Raw genomic sequence first — 25,048 nt, forward strand, 5'->3', positions numbered from 1 at the left:
TCAATATCCATATCCATGTACTGCATTTACCAGGGGAAAAAAAAAAAATTCAAAATCTCTTAAGCTACTCTGAAACAGTCAAGCCAGAACACCCTCACCCCTCACTGCCCAGCCTCCATGAAGAGAAAGTAACAAATTAAACACTTTTATCTTCTGCTCCTCCCTGCAAACTTGCAGAAACCTGTGTAAAGGCAACCTGTAGTGCTAAGAATAGATTCAAGATGGTACTTAGGCATTTATGTGTAACTAAACATAAGCAACCCCGACTAGGATTGAAGGTACAACATGCCACAGAGATGCTCACCTGGGCTAGGACAGACAACCTGTAACTTCAATGGATCCATGTCAGACAATCCCAAAGCACATACTGTGCAGCCACTAGCCCTGCTGAGCAAGCAGAAGCCCCTCACATTCCTCACTCCCCTGACACCATGGCACCACTGTGGTCACCACAGCTGGGTGCCACCGCTGCCTGCAACAGCCACGGCACAGCGTGGGCTTCCTGACCCCAAAGAGAGGAATCATGCACTCCAGCAGTCCCCATTACAGCTTGGAAAACCAAAGTCCTTTTAAATGGACGCCTGGTAGCAAAATAATGCTCTCAAATGTGCATGTGGCAATAAAAGCACACTCAAAAAGCAGGAATAGAAGAAACGCTGTACCAGAACCGTGTGCATTTAAACGCCCATCCATTTAACTGCATTGAACACGCTTCCCATTCTGTCTGTGGTACAAACTGGCAGCTCCCCACATATCTTGCTGTTAAACTGTGGCATTCAGCAACTGATAAGCCTTTACTCGTGGCTCAGTTCACACACACACCAAATAAAGAAAAAAAATTTAAAAAGTACTGCAACTACAAACTACAAGCAGCCTGCCGTTTCATCAAAGCAGTGACAAAGTGGATTGTCCATATCAAATGTTGGCAGGAAGCAGACATTACATCAACCTTGTAAAATACAACTATGAAATCAACAAAATAATTAAAGATGGATTACTGACTTTGAAAGGAATTGTAAGTTTCTAAAATATTTCTTCAGAAAGAAATCTGGAAATGCATCTCCTGCATAGCTGTCAATTACTGATCTACTCTGGCTTTTCTTCCATATTTCTACAAAGAAACGTCAAAAGGTCTGTTATCTTTTTTAATATATATTTAGCACCACATGTCCACACAAACTGCCATATACAGCATTGCTGTCTTCCCCACAGGCATCCTATAAATATAAATAAGAAATTCTACCCCATTTTTTTCTTTAGCAGCCTGAAACTGATAGGAATATTATCACTTTCTTAGACATTTGCAAATAGGCACAGTGGTGCTGGGCCAAAATATGCTGAGATCATAATATCCATTTATCTAAACTGCCAGCATGTAATGAATTCAGGTGGGATGCCTTCTATCCAAATTAATTTACTACTTGAAAAGGACTTTTTACACAAATGTTGTCAAACAAGAAAACAGTTAGGAGATGAGAAGAAAATGTGAACACTGTGTTTCATCTTATTTTTAAGTGTAGGATTTAAAGAAAGAAGAATAACTATGACAAAGATAAGAACGGAAAACAGGCTTCTTTGGAAATGAATTTTTATTTTTACTGCTGATGGAGACATCTACATTACCTAGTATGAATACATTAATCCTAACTGTACAGTTGTTTCTGGAGCTTTCTAGTCCATACATACTATTGATTGGAATTACCCTGCTGTGGCAAACCTAAATAGGTCAATGCTCTAAACAATTTTTTTTAATCTCTTTGGTAATTTATGTGGTACAGTTGATTTTTCCTTTTTCCTAGGTGTACTCAGAAGAGCACATGTATTAACATCTGTTATCACCAGCCAAAGTCTCCTCACATAAGATACAATGCAGAAATTGTATCTAAAGTCTCCATTAAAAACAGAAGCACATAAAGGAAAAACCTCTTGATTGTGTGGAGGAAGGGGGGGAAGTATAACTTTCCTTCTTTCTGAAATTGCTTTCTTGGCAAACCTCAAAATACCTTCTGCATCCTAACTGCCTTTCTGCTTGTATCTCATCACCAATTAACTAAGCTGGTTACAATTCCAGATGTAACAGCATTGACAAAACAGAATTTAACTTTGGTGCTGTATTATACTTGCTAACAAAGTGATCCCTTTTAAAAAAGCACGTTAGAGCTGGGGTAATATATGCATTAGCAATTTTCTAATTATTGATCCCTGCAGTAATACCTGTAATCGACTGTGAAAGGGATCTTCAAAAGCATTTAGAAGTACAAACTTTTGGCAATATATATATGTTTTATGCTAGAACCTGGGTCATAATTAGAAAGACAATGGAAGCTGACACTTGTACCACCCCCAACCCCTGGAGTAATATCAATCTAATATGTAATCCTGTGATGAAGATTGCCAGAACAAAGTTCTAACCATTCTAGAAGCTAAGATCTGGATATCCTCTCTGTTTATTTTTAAACTCATTCACTGAAGCTATTTTAAGTTATCCTCAGTTTAATGAAAAAATTCTACATTTAAACATACTGAAACAAAAAACTCACAACCTAAAATGAAGTCACCAAATCCAATGTACTGCCAAAATACAGCAGAACTTAATTTCTGCTCTATACTTCAACATAAGCAACATGATTTTCAAGTCCCATTTTTAAGGGACACGGTCCAACTGGACAAAAAAAAGGCATTTCTACACAGGAGGGAGGTACAGGAGAGTTACAACTGGCCTCCTTACCCTTCCAGAAGGAAAAAAACTTAAAAATGGTAACCATTTGCAATTTCTTATCAATTGGCCTTTAAAAAGATGTCAAGTTATAAACTACTGACAAAATTATCTATTGATTTACACCACCTTTTTTTCTTTTTCATAGATAGAGTTACGTACTTCAGCTCCTCACCACAATGCAAAGCATCTGTATAACAGAAAATGTTATCTACAAAACATAGTCTTATATTGACTTTCTACTAGCAAAATCATGAATTTAATTCTTCGCTAAAATATTTAACCACAACTGCACCCACTTTTGAAGAAGCACTTATACAGTCTAGTTCTTTGGGCTGTCCCAAGTGCTTTTTTCTGGAAGAGGGGCTTACAAAAAATTAAACAGAATACTACAAATGAGGATGGACTGAAATATCTGAAGAGTATTTTGTTACTGGAATATTTACATGGCAGGACAAAAACAGCTATTAGAGCTACTTTCATATTTGGGAGCTATACATAAATATGTATCAATGCAAGAATTAAAATAAAAATGGAAATATGTATTACCTTCCTGGTAAGGTTTTTCCAACAACAAAAAGGAGTTTTCCTATGCTATTTATACTACCAAGACTTGATTCAGAACAGGCTCTAAATACTGCATTTCAGAAAATATTAGGGTGGATCTCCCATGAGCTCACAAATCTGCTCATATTTGTTGCTTTTATTACCATTCTATCTCCTAAAGATAATTCTCATAATAAGAATCCTAATTTCCAATGTTTCAATATTTTTCTCTTCCGCACCACCCCTTTTTTTTTAATTGGTGTTGAAGCTAGAGGGGCTCAATCATCACTCCAGACTAAAATGACAATGAAGAAGTAGGACATTACTGAATATAAAGCATTTGACTCCTGAAATCTTAGCTGAAACTGCTATATGGTTATCACTGCTATATGGTTATCATTCTAAAGACAAATAATATGCCATATTTTACCAATCTTATATATTCAGATCCCCATTCATCTTCTTCCTTTTTTTGGAACCATGAAAGAGAATTCTGTGGGGACTGTTTCTTCTGTTTAGAAGGCTACAGGGACTGAATTCTATCGGGGTTGTCTTGGGACAAGGCCAAGACTTCCAGCCTCGATCTAGCCCATCCATTCTGAAGATAAAGCCTCTGGACAGGCCAAACAGCAGAGGCATTTCACATCTTTGTATGACTCTGTAAACCCTTCTCTTCTGCTTGGCATGGTCCTTCAGTTTGATAATTCATTTTTCTTTAGCTTCAGTTTCTTTTTCTTTCTTCTTCTGGAATATGTGATTGTTTGGAAGGGAGGGATTCTCTCCAAAGTTCATTCATGATATACCTGTGTAATGATCCCTGAAATACATTTTCCTTTTTAACTACTCCTGCTATAAAAAAGCCACTGGGAATCAGAAAAGTTTTATTAAAAAAACCACATGGGTTTGGCTATCCAGAATGTGCAATGGATGACACTGGATAATTTTCAATGGATTTTTTTTCTGCCTCACATGCAATATCACAGAACTCAAGAGAAATTCTGGTACAGCTATTAGAAAGCTCACTTACTCTGCTGTGCAAATAATCAAAGAATTCCCTTGGAAAATCTGCTCTGTGTTAAAAAAGATACACCCCACACCCTCATGCCTCATGAAAATAAATATTTTGCTTCAATTTAGGACTTTTTAAACCACATGTTGCAGGAAAGTCACATAACATTTGGAAACAACTACATTCACAACTTAGGTACCATTCACAAAATAAGGTATCGGGAAACCTGTCACCCTGTTCATAAAGGCACAGCCAAGCCCAGGGGTCAGGACTTACAGGAGAGGCAAAGGTGGGGCAGAGATCCACTGGAATGTGTTACTTTTACCAGTCATGGAGAATACACTGAAGGTGGATCATCCACCTCTCCAGCAGGCCTGTTAATTCTCTACTACAGGCACTTCTGCTATAGGTCTCTTTCAGTCCCTGCTCTTGAAGCTACTCACCCTTTGGAAAACTCAGTAGAAAGGCACCGGAAGAAGGCAAATGGGTGAGTACCTGAAGGCTACAGCAATCCAATCAGCATGGGAGGGACTAAAGCTGGAATTAAATCCTTTGGCTTTTTGGGGGGCCTACGTTAGGGCACAGAATGGATCCTTTCCAGTGGAGCAAGCTGCAGGGGTAACTTCACCTACTCTTCTGTTTTGTGACTGGCACCAAACTCCACTTGCAAATCTTGCCTGAGAAACAACCAAAAATCTTTTGTCTCAGAAAAGCTGAAGACAACCACAACCCAAGAGTTTTATTCTAGGAAGAAGTGCTGTCCAAAAGAATATACATATGGTCTGACACTGCATTTCCTTGGGCCATCGGCTTCTGGGAAAAAAAATATCACTATAAAGTAAACACCTTTACAGCCTAAACTATAATTAACAACACTTAAATGAAATCAAATGAAAAAAAACCCCCAAATACAACCTCTTCTCTACTGTATATTTTATTCATTACATTAAAAGAAAGACATTTTAATAATAACATTATTAAACGCCAAGCATTTTGAACAAGTTATACTTCACTGCCTTTGACTCTACTGTACTCTTCTACTGGGCAACTATTAGAAAGCCTCATCTCAGAAACAAAAAAGAAAAATATACTAGGAATAAGCAGCTACAAATGAGAAGTACCTGCTGACCACACTAAAACATTAGTAGTGCATAAATCAAAACCAAAAAAACCTTTAATGTTTATGTATAAATATACCTTAAATAAATCCCCATTGATTTTTTTGACAGATAAACACTAGAGGTTAAATTATTTTAAAAACATACGCTTACATATATGTTGCTTAGAATTTTTAAAAAAAGCCTATACTTTCCTATTTTTTATGGCTTTTAAATAGTAAGAAACTTAGAATGATAAATATGTTAACAGCAACATTCTTCGCGTCTCTCTGAACATAGAAAAAAATTCACACACATCAAGGAGGAAAAAAATTACTTGACTGAACCGTCATTCAAGCAGAAGTGAATACAGTTTACAAACCCTTTTGGTTTTGTTCAGTTCAAAGACAGACTTCACTGTGAAACTCTGATTTACAGCTGTCCAGCAGTATGAACTCCTAAATAAATAAACACGCTAAAATAGAAGAGTGCTGCTCGCAACAAGGGACTCCTGAGAACATTGCCATTTGTTGCTTGCATGTCAGAAACACCCAGAAGAGGATTAATGTATCCGAAGTGGGAGGTGGAGACTCACTAGGACGCAGGCTGGACCATCATGTAGCCAGCAGCATGCCCTGCCCTGAAGAGTTTGTTGTGTCAGTTAAGAGAAACCAACACAGCTAAGGGAAGATGGAGCAGTAAGCTGGAACAGAAAGTTGCAGGACAAGATGATTTTTAAAGTACAGGAACACAAAGGGGTCACGGAATTAATGAGCTTTCCCCACCCATATGTTTAACTGCTGTGTACTGCAGTTAAAATGCTACTGGTGCATCTCGAGACATGATTTCAAGATGAAAAAGTGCCAGCTTGTGGATGAACTTTAGTGCACGGTGAGCAGGAAGTTACAAAGATGTAAGCATGGAAGATAAACAAGCAAAAATGATGAGGGAGGGCGTTAAAGACACTGGAATGTGCCAACAGCTCCATTTACCAGGTGCAGAAATAATAAAAGCTTTGCATGGGGAGAAGGCTAATGCTCAAACCAAGTACACTCCCCTCTACAACTCTGGTTAGACTCCCTCACAGTACACTGGGTAAGATTAAGAAAAAGTCTTCCCTCCATCTGGCCCTGGGGAGCAGCTGCAAGACAAAACTGTCAAGAGACAAGCTGGTAGTCACAGTCACAGAACTCACCAAACCTGGGGCGTCTGGATATTGAGAGAGCTTTGTGTACATATTGACGTGAATTTTTGCCCTGCTTGCATGTGTCCTCTCCTTCCCTTCCTCCCCAGCTTCATTCACTGCATATCCACTCCCCATTTCCTCTCCTCTCTCTTCCTTCAAAAACACTTCTTCCATTCTCCTTCATCATGGAATGGTACAAGCTCTAGGTACAAATGTCATCCCACGCACAACCAAGGTCTAAAACCCAACACAGCGAGACACAGGCTAGGAAGAGTGGAGGAGCTGGGGACAATGCAAGTGAGAACAGAAGGTGAACACGAAGTGATTGCAACACTCAAAACCAGGAAAGTGCCTGAAACGATGTTTTGGAAATGCAGAGTGACAAAAAGAGCCAGATAGGGGAATAATGACACATGAACCATAAAGGCAACAGAAAGCATGTTTTACACTGAAAAACATGGGAAATCCAGCAAGTGAGAGATCAGGTTCTGAAACAGCTCCTAAACTAGAACTGTGGAAGTTAAAAAGCCAGTGCCACCTGAAGGAAGATGGCAAAGTGCAACCAGAACATAGTGCATAACCATAGGCACTGGACACATACAGACTATTCAAAAGTCTGACAGACAAGGGAAAACTTACTATCTAATGAAAGAGATGTCTTTCGAAACATTCAGAGGATTTTAGTTACTTCTTGCTTGAAACTGCTCTTACAGAAGCATATTTCACTCTGCTAACTAAAGAACTGCAGAGGGAACAGACGGTTGTGTCTCTTTAGTCCTTAGAGTATACTCTGATTAGGTTGCTTAATTTCATTCACACAGGGTCTTAAGATTTCACAAGACCAATTAAGATTTCAGGTAAAGGAATTACCAGTAAGAGTTTTCTTTCTTCCTTCAAAACACGCCTATCATCGGATCTTAACAGTTCACTTACTTACGCACTGATTTTGTTTTCCTGACACCCATTTTCACCACTCTCTGGTTTTGTTGCTGTTTTAAACCAGCAGCTTTTCTGAAAGTACCTCACACACATTAGGATGAAACAAGTTCCAGGACTGCAACAAACAGAACAACGAGAGGAGCCATGTAAAGACTACAACAAAAACACCTATCACTCAAGTATCCACATCCAATACATACACCACTATTAAATCCTCTCATGGACCTGAAGCACAACTTATATTTTGTAGTATGCATAAAAAATTTTGCATAAAAAATCACTGATCATAGTCTATCCCCAGACATTTTGGGAAAGGCTGTTTTAAAACAACAGCTTTGCCATTATTCTGCATTGAAAAAGACACCAAATTTCTGATAAGGCATGAATAAAATGGAAAAATACAAATATAATAATGAAAGCAAATGACAGAAAAATACCTTGTGTTTTTGTTTCCCTCTTCCCAAAACAGCATAAGCACAGAACTTGATTCTGGATCAATTTGTGGATACATCGTTAAAACACTGAAACAAAACTACACCTCCAAGCAAAAAAATCACAAAAGGTAAAACTGTGTTAATAAACCAACCACTATTAAAATTACAGAGTATTAATTAGTAACAACTTAGCATAGCAGTTTATTTAATTAGAATATTTGGAGAACAAATGCTGGCTCTGATAGTTTTCAAAATGTAGCTTAACTTTAGAATGCATATGAAAAGCATTCAATAAACTTTTCATCACAGCTGAATGGTATTTACACCACCTCTTAATTTTCCGAATGTTTATTTTGTCCTTTTCTGACTCCAGGGAAGAAATCCTTAAATAGCAGTTCACATTCCTAATATGAACATTCAAGTCCTAAATTTCTTAGTGGTCAACTATACAATGGTCATGCCTTCAGGAAGGGGTCAAACAAGTTTAAGTGCCTGGATCACTCTAAACCTTCTAGGACTTTCTGGGCAATTGGGTGTTTGTTTCTTTTGGTTTTCTGAGAAAGGAAATTGAAATGCCTCTTGATATCAAGGTTTTGTAACCTTCCATGATCTGATGTTTTTCTGTAAAACTGTCATATTACAGTTGGCATTCAAAACTCTGGGCTTATGAAACAAAAGTCTCTAGCATAGCACCTTCCAGAAGGTTCCTTACTTCAACAGGTACCACACTTATATACCTGCAGAAGTCTGTCCACAATGGACCACTTGGCATGATTAGGACCTAAATTAAGTCAAGACATCACAAGTTACCTGAACTAGAAATCCAAATAAATATTGAAAACAAATCCAATGTTGTAAAACTGCATCTCTCAAGTGTTGTCACTTGCATGGGTCACATTCTTTCCTTCTCAGTGCATTCAAACACCCGAAGGACCATTACGTTCAGAAAAGAGATCCTAGAAGAACTAAAAGTTCTGACACCAGACAAATTAAACTAGCTGTGAATCCCCTTGAGGAGGTATGAATCATCTCTGAGGTTTAAATTAGATTATCAACCAAGTGAAGCAGCATGGTAAATCTACAATAAATGATGAATGCCTACAGGAATATAATTTTTGCCCCTAGTGGCAGATGCTTGAACTTTAAAGGATCTGAGACTAAGCTCTTTGTCTAAGCCTTCCTGACAGAAAACAACTGAAATAATGTTTTTGGTTGGTCCAACTTTGCTCCACATGCCGCATGAAAACAGTATCTAAACCCTGTAAATGAAAATATATTGTCACTTCTAAACCAATTGAGGATCAAACAATTTACAGAAACCAAGACTTATTTTGCTGACAATTAAGCTCTATCACCAAGACTCAAGATTCAATGAAATTTGACAATTGTGAAGGAAAAGGCTTTTGTCTGACTAAGTCTTAAGCATTGGAAGAATCAACAGAAAATCAGACGACTGAATTAGATTGAAAAGCCTTTGAGGATAAAATTCACTAATTAAAACAACTGCCTTCCTTGCCCTGTTTCCTCTCTGAATTGCTTTGGTATCACAGCAGAAAGGCATACAGGAAGAGGAAAATTTGGTCTAAGGAGCAAGTGTTACATCCATCACACTTCCTCTTACACCAACAGCATTCTCTGTGTATCCTGCTGGTCAAGTTCCATTACGAAGAACCATCACCCCTTTAAAGGTGAGATGAAAGACAAGTATAAATCTATGCTTCACACCAAATCTGAGAGGTATGAAAGGTCTTTAAAGCCTTCTTCTTCCAAGCTGAAACCTTTTTTATTCATCACGTTTACTCTGTAGTAATTCAGATACAACCCAAAGCTACCAAAGTGCTGCAGGTCACTAGCTGGAAGAGTAATTTTGCATCTCCCCCTCAGAGAGTCAAAGAATGAACATATCCTGTTTCTTCAAGACCCATAAAATCACAGAGACGTAGAATGGGGCCTGGGTTGGAGGGCACCTTAAAGACCACCTAGTTCCAACCCTCCTGCAGTGGGCAGTGACACCTTCCATGCTCAGAGCCCCATCCAACATGGTTTGAACACATCCAGGGATAGGATATCCACAGGCTTGTCTGGACAACCTGTGCCTGTGCCTCACTACCCTCACAGCAAAGAATTTTTTCTTAATATGTAATGTAAATGTAATGTCTTTCAGTTGTACTAACTTGTTCTCCTTCTGCCCATTTAATTGAACAATATGTAAGATTTCTATTCAAAACATCTCCATGCTTATTTTAAAATTAATAACAAGTACTCAACAAGCATTTGAACATCTTGCATCTCAAGAAGTACAAACAACAGAGGCAGAGCACAAAGGTATTAACAAATTAAGCAGCGCTCACAGCACTACATTTTAAGATAAAAACATCTCAGATCATTTCAGAAACTTGGGATTTTGCATTTCACGAAATGTTTGTGTCTCTATTAAAAGTACATCATAATATTGCTTTAGTATATGGCTAAGATGGGACAAAAATTAATTAAATCCTATTTTTCCACAAGAATGTTTCTATTTTTCAAGCAAACAAATGCTTCTGGACAGTGTCAGATTGGACATTTCCACTCTTGAACACTCAGCAGGTGAACAAAACCATCTCTATAAGCCCTCATAATCTTAGAGAAACACTTATTTCTGAAAAATCACTTCTAAACACTGTCCTTAAGCCTTTGGTAGTAGCTGAGCAACACTGGTTATTAAATTGAGGTGCAGCAGAGTTTATTTTTTCTTATCTGAATTAAAAAAATATATGTTAGGATTGTTTTTTCCATTTTTTTCTCTTGGGGATTTTGGGGGTTTAAATATAAGCAGCATTCAATGAATGGCTTTGAATTCAATATTAAATCATACTTGTAGCTTAATTATGAAAAAAGATCATTGTCACTACGTATTTGGAATATTAAAACTTGTCAGCTTTATAAAAACCTCAAGGCACTTTTTACTCTCAAATTCGGCTTTATTTTGAAAGCGCTCCTTAGATAAGATTTCTTAATATTAGAATAAGTCTAGCATAACTAGTTTCCTGTTGAAAATACTGAAGAAAAAATGTTCTCTCTATATTGTTAGTTTAATAGAAAAAAAAGATGACACTACTAAAGCTAAAACCATTTGTATTTCACAGTTCTGAGGCTTTAAATTTGCAGAGGTTTCTGCAGGTATCTTTTGTCTCAAAGCAGCATCCAATAGGGTTTTTTTTTTCTCCAATGGTAATGGAATATTAGCTGACTAAAGGTAAGAAGTACTAACTCTTCCTTAAACCATTTCAATATTTTTTAGTCAGGAAATACCAGAAATATTCTGGAAAGCTAACTGTAATTGTTTACTTTTGGCTGGTTGTTGAGACAGGAGAGAGGAGAACTGTTCTTCTGAAAGGAGACTGAGGAACTAATGAAGGGAGAAAGGGGAGAAGTATTATACTAACCTCAAGCAAAGCATATGGGGTTTTATACATACAACTATATTGAAAAATAAATATTAAAAATACGGTTCATTTCTTTCTCTAAGTGGCACTTTCCAAATCCTAGATACCCATCCTTAAACACAGGCACTTAACTCTCTAAATGAAGACAGACACCGCCTCTTCTCTAAAGATCAGCATGACAGATTCTAAACAAAAAATTAAGTGCTCTGGAAGAAGAGAGGAAGAAGATAGTGTGAAGTTTACAGCTTTAAGCATTCATATTGAAAAGGAGAGAGGGGGGGAAAACCCAATACTGAGCAAATGCCCCTGGCATCTAATCACTTACTGTCCTCCTGGCATGTCCTAGAAAGGATGGGGCAGGGGCAGTATTCCTGTATGAGAAATTAATTATGACATCTTAAGAACAGGTGTAGGAATTTTGCCTAAAATGTAGACGAAACCATTTATTTTGGGTTGTGAACATTCAAACTCATGAAGTTATGCTACGAAGTGAATACACACAGGGACAAAGAAACACGTATTCCTATTGAAGGGAAGCTTACCACAAAGCAGAGTGTTTTTTCTTGCCTACACACGAATCAGCAATATTCTGCATTGCATCATTTACATATTAAACAGACAATAACTTCATTGAGAAAAAAGAGGTTTACCACACACACACAGAAATCTCATCACATCTGATAAAAAGAAAATTGAGGAAGAGTTAGACCATCTTATAATTGCTAGCAAGAATGTCCAAGTTCCAAAACTTTACCCTTTCAAACTTCCAAACACCTTCAGATTATTCTGCACTCTCTGCCCCAACACTAAGTCCAGATAGTGAAGATTTGCTTGAAAGAGGGCAGAAAAAGTAGCATTTCCTGACACAGAAAGCAGAGGATTAATTCAGGTACACAGTAGATGAAAACTGACCAGAACCATGTCAGTGGATAGAAAAACCATGACCTTATGAAAAGTTTAACTCTAAACTTCCTTTGAATTTTCAAATGTCATAAATGTTGCACAAGTAGCACATGATAAAAGCTCAAGTTTGAGAAACATTTATACTCCTTTTTTAACTGGCAAATGAGGAAGAAGGAGGGGATCCTACAACTAGAAGAAAAACAGGTCAAAAGTCATTTGTAGGTCTTCTGTAACAGTGCAAAGTCGAATACAAAACCAAAACCACCTCCTGAGCACAAAAGGCACGCTACTCTGAGCCAAACAGCTGAGAATGAAGACTCTGCCACCTTTCTGCCATACAGCAGCTTGCTCTGCATGCTGGCTCTGTGAATAAAACTTCCTACCCAGCATTAGGTGAGTAATAGCTAAGGCAGCCCCAGCCTTTCCAGATTTTTCAGAAACCTCCTCACTCCACAACCTCCCTTTGGGACCACCACAGCTAAATATTCTGTTCAAGCCAAAATCAAGAGCCATGGCAACAAAGTATGCAAATGAGAACCACCTAGGAAAATGTTCGACAGAAGCCCAAATTTAAGAGAACATTAAAACGAACCCCAAACAAAAATGAACCTGCAGTTTCCAGTTTCAAGCTACCTGCCTCAAGGTCGGTATTGCCACAAGCAATAATTAATGTCCATTACATACTACCACACTAATTACAGGACTATTGTCCAGTAACTAATAAAACAAACAAAAAATGTTCTTCATATGCTTGATGCTATTTTAGAACACTTTGAAAAGCTCTCTTAAGGCTGGTAGCTATCAACATATACAGCTTGTAATAATGTTGTCCTCTCCAAATACAACATTATCTGCCATAAAATGACATCAAAAATCAAAACCTGAAGGAGGTTCTGCATATCTGTATTCACCTGAATGCATAACAAAAAGCCCCTGACAAAGTACCTAATGATTTTGATGAAGGAAAAAAAAGATTATCTGGGGAAGACAGGGGGGAAGACAGCAAGTAATGCTTGTAAATAACTTAAAGGTTGTATTTTTTGAACTGAACAACACGCTGAAGTCAAGTTCGATTCAATACCTCTGCTTCTGCTGTTATTTCTATTCTTTGGCCTTTAGTCTGGATTGCCAAAACAGGCAGATTCACATAAAACAGCTATTCTGTTCTACACTAAAATTTTAGTTTTGGATCGAGAAGTGCCTTTTGTTTCCAAACACTCTACAAGATCACCACAGGCACAAACTAATCTTCACTTGTTGCATAATCTGCAAGATGCTGGCAATCTGGAAAAAAAAAAAAAAAAGAAACCTCAACTAATTAATTCACCCAGATGCTGCAGTGCAGATTACCTAGGATCATCTGGGAGAAAAAATTCTGTGCAGTATAAAGTAGAACAGTGCTAATGAAATGAGTTTGTGCTGTGATAGTGGTTTGTTTTATTTTCATTTTCAGCTACTCAGATTAAACAAAAAAAACCCCCAAAACACCCCACCAAAGCGGGCTAGTTTTTCTGCAAACACCACAGTGGTCTAACTGTGTGTCTGTGTTTCCATAAGGGACAGCAGTGGAAGGGTATGGCACAGCCAAGAGCCCAGGAGAGCCAAGAGCCTGATATGCATGGCTGGCACCCGGGATGGGGGAGCCACACGTTCAAGGCTCACAATAAACCAGAGAGGGAGAAGACCTGGGCTGCCTTTCCCACATTCCATATACGTGGTCTCACCACCTGGCTGTTCATTATCCCTGCCCAGCTCTTCTCCAGAGCAATTTATTTTTGGAAATGCTTATGCATTGTTCCAAGGTGGAGTGAAGTGAGTTTTGATAAGTTTTTCCTCATTTCTCAAAAAAGTTTATTTCCCATCCAAAACAGGCATCCATGAACATCAAGAGAGGACATTCTATCCCTGTGTCCCTACTATCCACAGCAGTCGTAGCAGCATCCCACAATTTATAAACAGATTAAAAATAGCAAAAAAAGGTACATATTTAAAATAGTTATTATCAAAACAATCAAACAAAAAAATCCTCCATTTTGGATTATCTCTAAAAGCTTATTTGCAGCTGCATCACCTCAGCTGGGACCTCTTTTTAAGCCCTTTGCAGTTTTCCATCAATATTACAGCAGTCTCTTCCTCTTGTTTTCAAGTGTCTCCGACATTTAGTTCCTCATTGCCACAAATCTCACCAAAACAGCATGCCATCTATGCAAGACTAAAACAAAATTTCGTTTTTATTTTCCCACTACAGTTGCAGGAAAGGGATGTCTCTGAACAGCTTCCGTGCAGTCTTTTAAAGCCAGTATTTTTAATTAGGCTTCTCTGTCTTCCTCGACATTCCATGCCTCCTTTTTGCTCGGCTGAGGTGGGGCGAGAGCTGCTCTCTCCATAGCTATTTCAGTAAATGAAAACACTAGAGTTTGCAGTATTTGGGCAGGTCAGCATATGGTCAGAAATGAGTTTCCCAGCAGGCTGTTTTCCCCACCAGGGGATCTTAATGCGAAAAAGATAGAAAATCCCTATGAAAGGATGTGGAATCTTGTGCCGGGAAAGCAGAAGGCTGCACTTGGAAGTGGCTGTCAGTACAAGCTTCACGCAAGTATTTCCCTATCTAATGTCTCGTCCCCTCCTACGAACAGCTTTTCCGTAAACCTTTTAATTTCATCTCCCGTATTAGGCATAAACGGGGTGAGCTCTGACTCGGTGAACTGAAAATGTAATGGGCTTGTCTCATCGGTTTATGGCCAAGTTTCATTCAATGATTATTGCAGAAAAGAATAGGATAGAGTTGAATTGATTTTTGCTAATAGATAATAAATGTAAACATAACTCCCAAGTGCCATTTACTAACTTTAAAGACTACTCCTACAGCAATCAACTTTATAAGGCTCCTGACAGAATCATAATGGTGATAAAACACATGGAAGAATAAGACTATTTAAACTCTTAACAAAGCCATGATAATACTAACAGTAAATGAGCAACTCCCATAAAATATCATTTAATAATCACGCCCTGATAAGATTTAAAGTATATATCGCCATTGTTATATGAAAAAAACATTAGAGGCTTTTTTCTTTAACACATGCAGCAACCTAACAGGTTTTAATTACCACACCTACTTCAGTGACGAGCTGTTCCACTCAAACACCCAAACATAATATTTACAACGTTGTGTGGTTGTTAAGGATCTTGATGATTGATGGAACCCATTGTGTTGCCATCTTAATAACAACAAATGCAAGTGATTACCAACACGGAAGAGAGAATCTGTGTTTTTATTTTACAACAAAAGGCTCTCCTATAGGGACTTCTTTCCAACATAAACTCACAAACCTGTGCACATGTGAACGCGCTTTAGAGCTTGGCACAGGAGTTGAAAACAAAGCCTCTGCTGCTTTAAGGACAATGTATTTTTTTGTATTAGCTTAAGAGAACATGAAAGCTGTCAAAAGAGCTGGTACAGTTTTCCACAACCCTGCAGAATTCATCTTGACCACAAGGATATATCTGAAAACTGCATCAGAAAGATAGCACAGATCTTGTTTCCAAAAAAAAAAAAGAAAGCAATTGAGTCATTGAATCAAATAGGAATACAATACATTTCCTGGCATTGCTACTGAATATTTATATCAGTGACGAATGAGACTACAAACGAAATATCTTAACATGAAGCTTTGCCTTGTTAACTGCATGATATGCCAAAACACCACCTACTGTAAATCACACGGTTTAAGACCAGTATTTCTTGTTTGAACATGCTACTTGTTCAGCAGAATCACTTGTGTGAACAAGCATACATTAATGTACACTAACTAGAGCAGTTTCACTATCCAACTGATAAAGTATAATTTAACAACCTCATTATCAGCATTGTAATTTTCAGACTGCTGAAATACCATATTCGTTGCAAATATTATATGGTTGAAACCCTTTAACAACATTGCCCATTTGACACTTCTGTCAGATACAATGCAGATAGGCATTTGTGCATTGATGAACATGCTTTTAATCCTATAAAGGAACTTTCTCTGTCAAATCATAAGCATTTCAACACTTGATTTATGAACATCATAATTAAATTCCTTATGCCTTAAAGAAAAACAAACTCTGCATTATAACAACAGCTTTCTTTCACATTTTAATCTTTTTATATTTGGAATTTGCTTTCATGTGCTGCTATTAGTTATCAGTTCAGCATGTCATTTCCGGCTGCCAAAACCAAAAAAGAATATTTCTCTTTATAACCAGGTCAAATCTCAAAGTCTAGGTAAGCACTCAAAGGGATCAATGTTTATTTAATGCTTCCACAACACATTTGTGGGGGAAAAAAAATCTGTTAATTTAACAGGTGGAGGATGACCATCACACAATTCAGTGCTTCCCATTTCTAAGAAGGCCAGAAATGCTGTAAAGTCTGCCAAAATATTTCTTTTCCTCCTATGAACTGTCAAAACCAAGAGTTTGGGGAGATACAATTCAGAAAAAAAAAAAAAAAGCTGCATTTGTTCGGTGATTCTGGTCCAATTTAAATTTTAGACAGAATCTCTAGAAGGGGGAGAGATTCCTATTTTATCTGAACAAATTAATGCATATCATTCATTCCTTCTTACAGCACCCATCAGCAGAGCAGCAGCAGGTTTCAGCTTTCTAAACTCAATGCAATTCAAAATTACACACAATTTACACTAAAACTACCATAACTGCAAATGATGCATGTTACACATTAGCATCCCTTCTCTAATCTCTGTCCCTAATTCCTGGAAAAGAACAATTCATTTACAAGCTAAGCAAGTAATCTTGAATCAAATGCTGAAGCTCATCAAAACTAGGATTCTCCGATCTGTTCAATAAGAAACTAATTTCAAAAGAGGCAACTCCCAAATCAGTCTTTGCTGCCGAAGTTCAGGTCCCTTTCACCTAGCTTTGTAACAAATTTGTTTTGAAGTGTTACAAACATCTTGTAAAAGAAATTAAAAGGAATAATGGCTGAAGAAGGTCTCCCTGATGGGACTCTTCTGACTCTAGAGGACTATCTGACTTTTTGGCCACTAATTCCAAAACGAAAAAAGCTCCTTGAACTCACAACTACATGAAGCTGAAAAGCTTATTGTGTAAAATATCCGGAGAAAATACTATTCCTGCAGATAATGAAGACAACTGAATGAAACCACATTACTGCTGCTCAGCGGAGAGGTTGAAAATTCACTCCTCAAATACCATCTCTAAAAATGTAACAGATGAACTTTGTCATCCTTCTAACAAGCCGCTGCAATGCTCGACTGGGATAAAACAGATCATGCTGCCCTCTTGTGCTAGACGTGCACAGAAACCAACCCCTTTACTCCTGCAAGTGACATGTGAAGAGCAATATATAAAGCATTCACTATGAAATAGAAAACATCCACATCTTCCTACTTTACAGATAGTTTGACATTCATGTTATTCCCTTACTGGGATATGGGTAGAAGAGCAAAGAAGTTTCCAAAGAGCCAAATTCTACTCTCAAAAAAATAAGTTTTGTGAACAAATGCAAACAAGTCAGATGTGATAAAACCCAAACTACTAACACTTCAACTACCCATCAAGCTTTCACTGTCACTGTGTAAGTGATGCAGTAGAGGTATCTGCTGATAAATCTGAATTTCAGTCATAAATAAATGGGAATTTTTTCTGAATACACTTTGGTCAGTTAGGATTAACAGCTCAGTAGGGTTAGACTACATGCTTAAGAAAGAAACAGACGGTCATTTATTAATAAGGTTCTTCCAATGCAAAATATGCAGTAATGTTTAACTATTTTTAGACCTATGCCAAATTACAGAAAGGTGAAACCTGTGTACATACAAACTTTTTTGGCTGGTAAGGGAGAAAGGAGCGGGGTCCTTATATTCCTTTTGTCTCTGCTATGTAATCCAGGTTCCGAAAATACACTGACATTCTTCTATCATCTGGGTAAGATGCTGGTTACTATTCCCTTTACAACTTTCCCCTCCCTATATATTGCCAATGCAACCTTTGAAGAGAGATCTTGGGTTCATGCCTAAACTGATTCACAAAGCATTAATTTTTTTACAAGTAAGTCATCTCATTTATTCACCAACACTGATTGAATCTACACTGTTGGGAGCTGACAGACATGTCATGATTCACCACGTATTTCCATTTCCTAATGTCGACTCTCTGATGCTCCTCACTACTCTGTTTCCCCAGTAAGAATTACCAAGAGCTTGGGATGTCTATTTATTTAAGTTTCCTTCCTCGACTCTGGAACACAGATCACCATGTGTTCAAAATACTAGCTGAGGCATTTTTTAATTGCTGATTATTTTTTGATAAATAAAACAGCAAAATTCAGTTCAGCATTGCTTCTGCTGAGGTCTTAGAGACTTCACACAAATACTGAGAACATGCTAGATGCTTAAATGACAGATTTGACATTGCAATATCAGCTTTGCTAATATGGGATATGATAACTAATAGTTTGGCTTAGCTGTTACAATCACAACACTAGAAAAAGGGGCATTTAATAATTTCAATTTATTTTCAGTATGTCTTTTATAAGCATATTAAAAAAAAGATAGGGGGGAAAAAACAAAAAAAAATACACCCCACCTCAATGCAAGAAATTGCATGTGAAGTTCTAAAAGATAAATAAACAGTTAGAAATCCATGTAAATCAGACAATGAAATACAGATGTTACAAACAGGATTTCAGAACTGCTAAATGCTGCAATTCTGAACAAGAACATTGTCTCATGTGCCATTTTTTCTCTTTATTTTTTTTTCCTTTTTCAAATGATGTAGAGATCAGAACAGCAGTACTTTTGCATGCTACCATGACCAGAAGAAAGATGAAGGGAAAGAAATACATGCATCCTGAAGTTAATCTTCTACTATAAAGTATCTGTTTAATAGAAACACACATCTAAGTCACAACAGTGTGTGAATACCAGCAACAGGCAGGTTTTATGAATGTCAGTTTTACAATGCACTGCTAATTGGAGCTTCACAGTGTTACAAAGCAAACTGGTGTTACTCTACATTGTTGCTGTTTTCTCTCTAGTTCTTAGTTTGTTATTATGAGCCAGATTTATGGCCATTCTTACAAGATCATTATGTATTCCCTCAAAAATACAGTTACTGCATATGCTGCGCACACATACACAAGAGACAGAAGAGGAAAATCCCTGTCTGACACATCAGCACTAGGATTTCTTCTGATGTATGTGCCTCACTAGCTCTCCACCAACCCATCTCTTGAGCTTCCCTTCTAATCCTTTGCAGTGGCCTTGAATTTACATTTCCACACACTCACTTTACAAGTAGGCCACGTAACACAGCCCTAAACTTCTGCAGCTTTAGGGGCGTTTTTAAGATCAAATTGTACACATTTCGTTCATCATATCATGGGCATGAACCTTTTCTCCACATGAGTATCTATTCCTTGAAAATATTACTAATTTCTCTGAAACAGTAAAGCCATCCCTATATATCCTTACAATTAAATGTCGCCTGGTGCTATGAGAACAAGCCCATGCCCCTTTTTTTCCAAGGGAGTGAAGACCATCAGGTTTCTGTTTCTCATGCAAAAGAGAAACCTTTGGCTAGTCAATCAGTACCACCCACTTCCCCACTCTTCATTCTGCTCTGGCTTCTCTCTCCTTTCTTTTGAAGAACATAAGGATCTGGATCACAGTTTTACAAAATGCATTCATACACGTTCAGCATATGGGAGACACCCTGTGAAACTGCATCAGAACAGCAGTGCAAATACAGGTCAACACACAACACCAAAGATACAGGTAATTTGCTGTTCTGTAAGCTGCCATTTAAAGACAGTAAGATGAATCATCAATAAGCAGTCTGAGTTTGAAACTGAAAAAGACTACACTGGTTATTTAAAGTGTTTAAGTAAAAATTTAAATTTAGAGAGTCTAAGTGAAAGAAGCAAAAGAACCCAACAAAAGTGCAAAAATACTACAAAATTCTAATTGTCCAGAAATGGTATAATTTGTGCAATCAAGGATATACATTAAATGCTGAGGGTTTTTTTATACTAATAAACTTACCAATAGGATTTCTGTCAAAAAACAAGACAGGAGCTTTCAAAATGGATTGAAACATTTTGTTGTGCAAATTTTGACCAGAATTGACAAGAACTTGAAACACCAGAAGACTTCTTATTATGCCAAATGATATTGTAGCCACTGTTAAACCTGAAACAAAAAAAACCCCAAACCATGAATAGAGCCTCCAAAAAGATACGGATCTTTCAGAAGAAAAAAAAAAGCTAAAAATAAAACTGAACTAAAATCAAATTCTCTGGACTTCTGCATATAGCAAGAATCCAAACTTAAGCCTATGGGGACTCAGACTGAGTGCAGAACACAGACACATTTGTCACTAGTTTCAGTTACTATCACAGAATCAATTTAATCAACTTCTCCTTTTCTGTTTGAAAGAATTGGTACTTCATAGAAATGTAGGAAACGTCTGTTAACCCATGAGATAAATCTGTATTAAAACTTTCTGCATAACAGCCTTACTAAAAAATTCATTTCACAGTCTCATGTGTAATTGTGGCTTGCAGAGGTCACTGAAGATTCAACACCTGCCAGCAGGTATTAAACAAGTAATATATACATGGCTATTTAGAGACAACCTTGAATTACTCCACATCAGCCCAAACCACTCATGTCATTCTTCCCCTTGTAAAACACACCAAATCATTTAAATTATGTGTATTTCTTTCACACTTTCTAAGATGCATTCCTTATGCCACGTGAAATAGAGTCCTTCTAGGGAACTGGTCTGCAGACTCTTCTGGGCACAACTCTGCTTACAAGACAAGGGGGCTACAAGGCAAAAAACTGACATAAATAATGAGATTGCTGTTGCTCTGTTTGCTGTGCATAATCTTCAATGTGGCTGCACAAATCCCCTGTCAATAAGGGTGGACAGTGAAGGTGTAAACCTTACATTCGGCAGAGCTTCCAGGCTCCACATGATCTGCTTCAGAAAATCAGCATAGCTACCTCAGGTCTTGAGGACATGCTGAAGTTAGACCCCAGCTGTCAGCAGAAAACATTGCCTCTTCTACGGGCAGGTTAAAACTGTACACAATTCAGGAACAGCTATAGTAACAGTGGGAAAGAGGGAGGTTTTAAATTATGTGACGTGGTTAAGCTATCCCATCCTGCTTCTTTCTGTATCCTCCCAGGGAGCAAGAAAAGGTATCATCACTCTCTCGTTTGCCTGTTTGCAGTTTATTGCTCTTAGTCTGCAAGGTGCTGTTTTTTAGAAAAAAGATGGTGGCTGGGATGAGAGTTTGTTTGCCTTGTCCCAGCTGCTGCATTCCAGGCCAGGTAGGAGAAGACAACTTTTCCAAGAGTAACTGCATATACCCAAACAGGAAAGCTGGAGAGCAAAAAGGGAGCAGGAGAGGCAGGAAGCAGCAGGCTATGGCTGTGGCCCATTCCTAACAGCAGTCTGTGGGAGCAACAGGAAGAGAGGGACCACATCCTGGGAACCCCACATTTCTGTACAACTTTACTCAGGCCTGGAAGCAGCTGGAAGCAGCTGGAAGCTGTTGGTACGACCCTCACAGAACAGAGCACCTGAACAGACCTAATGGCTGGGGAGAAGGAAGAACAAGACATGCTTCCAAGTCCCTCACCCGGTCTGTCTCTTTGCTTTCCCTGTACATGAGCTCAGAACCTCAGTATGAGAGAGACAAGGGCCCTTTGCATATTCACCTTATAGAAGGGGTGTGGAACTGGTACCTTGGTTCTGGCCAACAGTGTTTCCTATTAACAGCAATTTTACTCTTCTAAATCTCTGTTTCAGAGAAGCAACAAGGACTAAGAAGGAACTACAGTGGAGAATTTTTTTTGTCTTTCCAAACACTGAGAATCAGAAATAAAAAATGTTGAATTATTTTATACTGTTTTAGAGATCATAGAAAAAGATACGTTGGATTATAATGTATTTCATATAAAATGTACTACCTTTTTATAACTTTGTCAACTTCACTTACAATTTTGTGTAGATAAGTCAATGCTATCTCTTTAACCATTGCAAATATCTTTAAGTCATCTGAACATTTCAATACAAAGGTAACCTCTGTTGTTCTGCTATCTAGAGCAAAATATTCCTTAAATGATAAAATTTTCACTAATGTGGTTTAGGCTCTCTGGTCAGAGAAAGTGAAATTTGCCACATTTAATCATACTGTGCAGTCCACTGGAACAGCTCACGAAATAAGACATTACACAGAGAAAATAAGAGCCAAGTTTATCTGGCTCCTAAATGCTGCTTTCCAGGCCAAACACAGTGTTTTCTGTCAGCCACTCAGATCACGTGGATTCCAGAAAACTTAACTGAACAAAAAATCCTGCACCTATTCTCTCACCCATGGAGCTGTTTCTGAATACATTCAATGCATATTCTTCTGGCATTCCACCTGTTTTCTCACACCAACCATTTACATCTCCATGAAGAAATTACCATGCCATACAAAACCGTACATCACTAGGAGTGTTAAATAGCAGAATCTGAGAGCATGCACGTGATTCTTCTGTGGCAATTTTTACTACATCTTGGAGCAGTTTTTCAAGATGTTTGGATGCCTGAATACAAGGATCAACGCCCTTTTCTGAATATTCAGAAGCATATATGCTACCTATTGAAATATATTGAAATGTTTTTTAACAACCTGCTTTGCATACCCACCTAGGATGCCTTTTAAAAACTTGTTCTTTTGCTATGGCACTTCAGAAGAAATGTAGCCATGCCAAGTTTCAGAACAGCACAGAACAAAGATCCATTAGTAATCCCTCTTGCCATCCATATAATGACTGAAGATTTAGCTCAATGACTTATTAATATATATACAATAACCACAATTTAATGTGACAGATTTTTCAAATACTCAATTCCTGGTTCACTTTCCAAAATCCAGGCAAAGCAAATTAAGATTCTGCATTCAAACTATTCCTTCTGTCAGATTTATTTTATTTATTGCAATTAATTTAATCAGAAAGCAAGACTCAGGGTCCTAACCTGTTAAGACACTGGTCAGTTACTGCTAGAAATCACATTTCCTCACACTGCCATTGCTTTGCACCTCTCAAAGCTCTCTATCAGATAATAAATAGTTCTTAGATGCACACAGATGTGCACGTGCAATTACCTGCATAAATTCCCAAATAAAAGTTAAGGTCTAGAGGTTCAGTCTCATTTGTTCCATTATTTCCATTTGTTGAGAGATTCAAGTTTCCTTGATGATTTGCCCTGTGGAAATGCACACAGAAGATAACCATCATCAAATAAGTGTGTTCAGCTGTTTCTAGATTCAACTCTGTTGAAATCTTCAGTTCACAAAATCTCATGTATTGATGCCGACATGCATCACAACATGAATAGATGCAATCACAGTCTACACTTAGCATAAAGTTTAAATTTTTTCCCCCACAAAAGAAGTGGAAGTCAGAGGAAAACCTGAACCATTCTAGAGCAGGTTCCCTTCCCTTTCAATTAAACAAACAGCACTTGACTGAAAAGGCAGAAACAACTGGCCAGTTATTATCATCAACTTACCAGTAAGAAAGCCACCAGTCCTGGAGCACATAGGCCACCTTGAGTAAAAGAGGCAAATACAAGAATCATCTTACAAAATTTAAAAAAAATATTAGAAAATTAAATTTACTTGCTATTCTTTCAAGCTCTCTGGGAAAACATCACATATTCAGAGAAGTATGCCATCCAGTCTTTCAAGACCAGCAGCAATTTGCCAAGCACATTAGAAGGTGCTCTACAAAGAAAGAAGTTACCTTAAATTACCTTACGTGTTAGCAAACTAAAGGAAAGCAGTACACTTTAGCAAACAAAATATAGCAGCTCTTCCTAATGTATGTTAATTGAACATTAAAGAACTCATTTTCTCAGTTCCTAAATTTGCTACAAGAGATATTCCAAAATGCTTTTTGATTAACAAACTTTCTGATGTTACCAGTCCAGAAATTTGTGTTTACTGGAGATAATTACCAGAAATGGGGTTGAAGGAGGATGAGAGAGGAGAGGGAGGGAAAAATTCCTACTGCCACCTTCCTTCTGTGACAAGAGGTGACTACAAACATGTAACAGGGTTATTTATCTCAAAATACACTTCTGTTCATGTGAATTTGAAGTTGTGGGCAGTCTACTACAAGATTTGATCTTGCTTAGCTATCTTCCCAACAGACTCAATTCAAGGACAAGCAAAAAGTAAGTAACATGTCAAAATATATAGACTATTTTTTTACAACCAAGACAAATCATTTCCATGAAATGAATTTGAGCTTTCTCAGCAAGGAACAGAGAAAAAGGCAATAAGATATCTTCACTCAGTTTCCTCAGCTCACCATTTCGTTCAGTAAGTTTGAAAATAATTTTCCTTGTTTAAAAATTCTTTTACATACCTGCTACAGTCTGCATTACACAAAATACTTGCCTATCCCCTTCCTCACTTTCTTATTCTGCTGAACAGTGACCCTCCATCTAAACTTTTTGCACAACCTGCAATTACTGAACAGGTGAGCTGTTCTTTCAGAATTTCTGTCAGACTCTGTCCTCCCATACCCAGTAAATCTCTTTACCCTCCTCAACTGGAAACATACTGACTGTTTAGGTTTGTTAAGCACCACTTCACACACCTTATGATTTTCTTCTCTTTCTCAAAAAAGTACACTGGCTTATAATTTTGTGCCAAGTTGTCATCAAAGCAATTATTTTAGTGAAGTATTAAAATTGT

General features: G+C 37.7%; 1 protein-coding gene across 3 annotated transcripts in view; it reads right to left on the reverse strand.

Moving 5' to 3' along the window:
• ABCC4 (ATP binding cassette subfamily C member 4 (PEL blood group)) overlaps positions 1-25,048 on the reverse strand; it is a 146,311-nt gene that overhangs the window by 71,091 nt on the left and 50,172 nt on the right. For all 3 annotated transcript variants that reach the window (XM_082279420.1, XM_082279419.1, XM_082279421.1), the window contains exons 17-19: positions 23,857-23,894; positions 23,450-23,550; positions 20,328-20,474 (exon numbers count right to left, since the gene is read on the reverse strand). In XM_082279420.1, the coding sequence (XP_082135546.1) occupies positions 20,328-20,474; positions 23,450-23,550; positions 23,857-23,894 (286 nt within the window). The remainder of the gene's footprint in view (positions 1-20,327; positions 20,475-23,449; positions 23,551-23,856; positions 23,895-25,048) is intronic.

This window comes from Coloeus monedula (assembly GCF_965178545.1).
Source record: "Coloeus monedula genome assembly, chromosome: 3".
Lineage (NCBI taxonomy): Eukaryota > Metazoa > Chordata > Aves > Passeriformes > Corvidae > Coloeus > Coloeus monedula.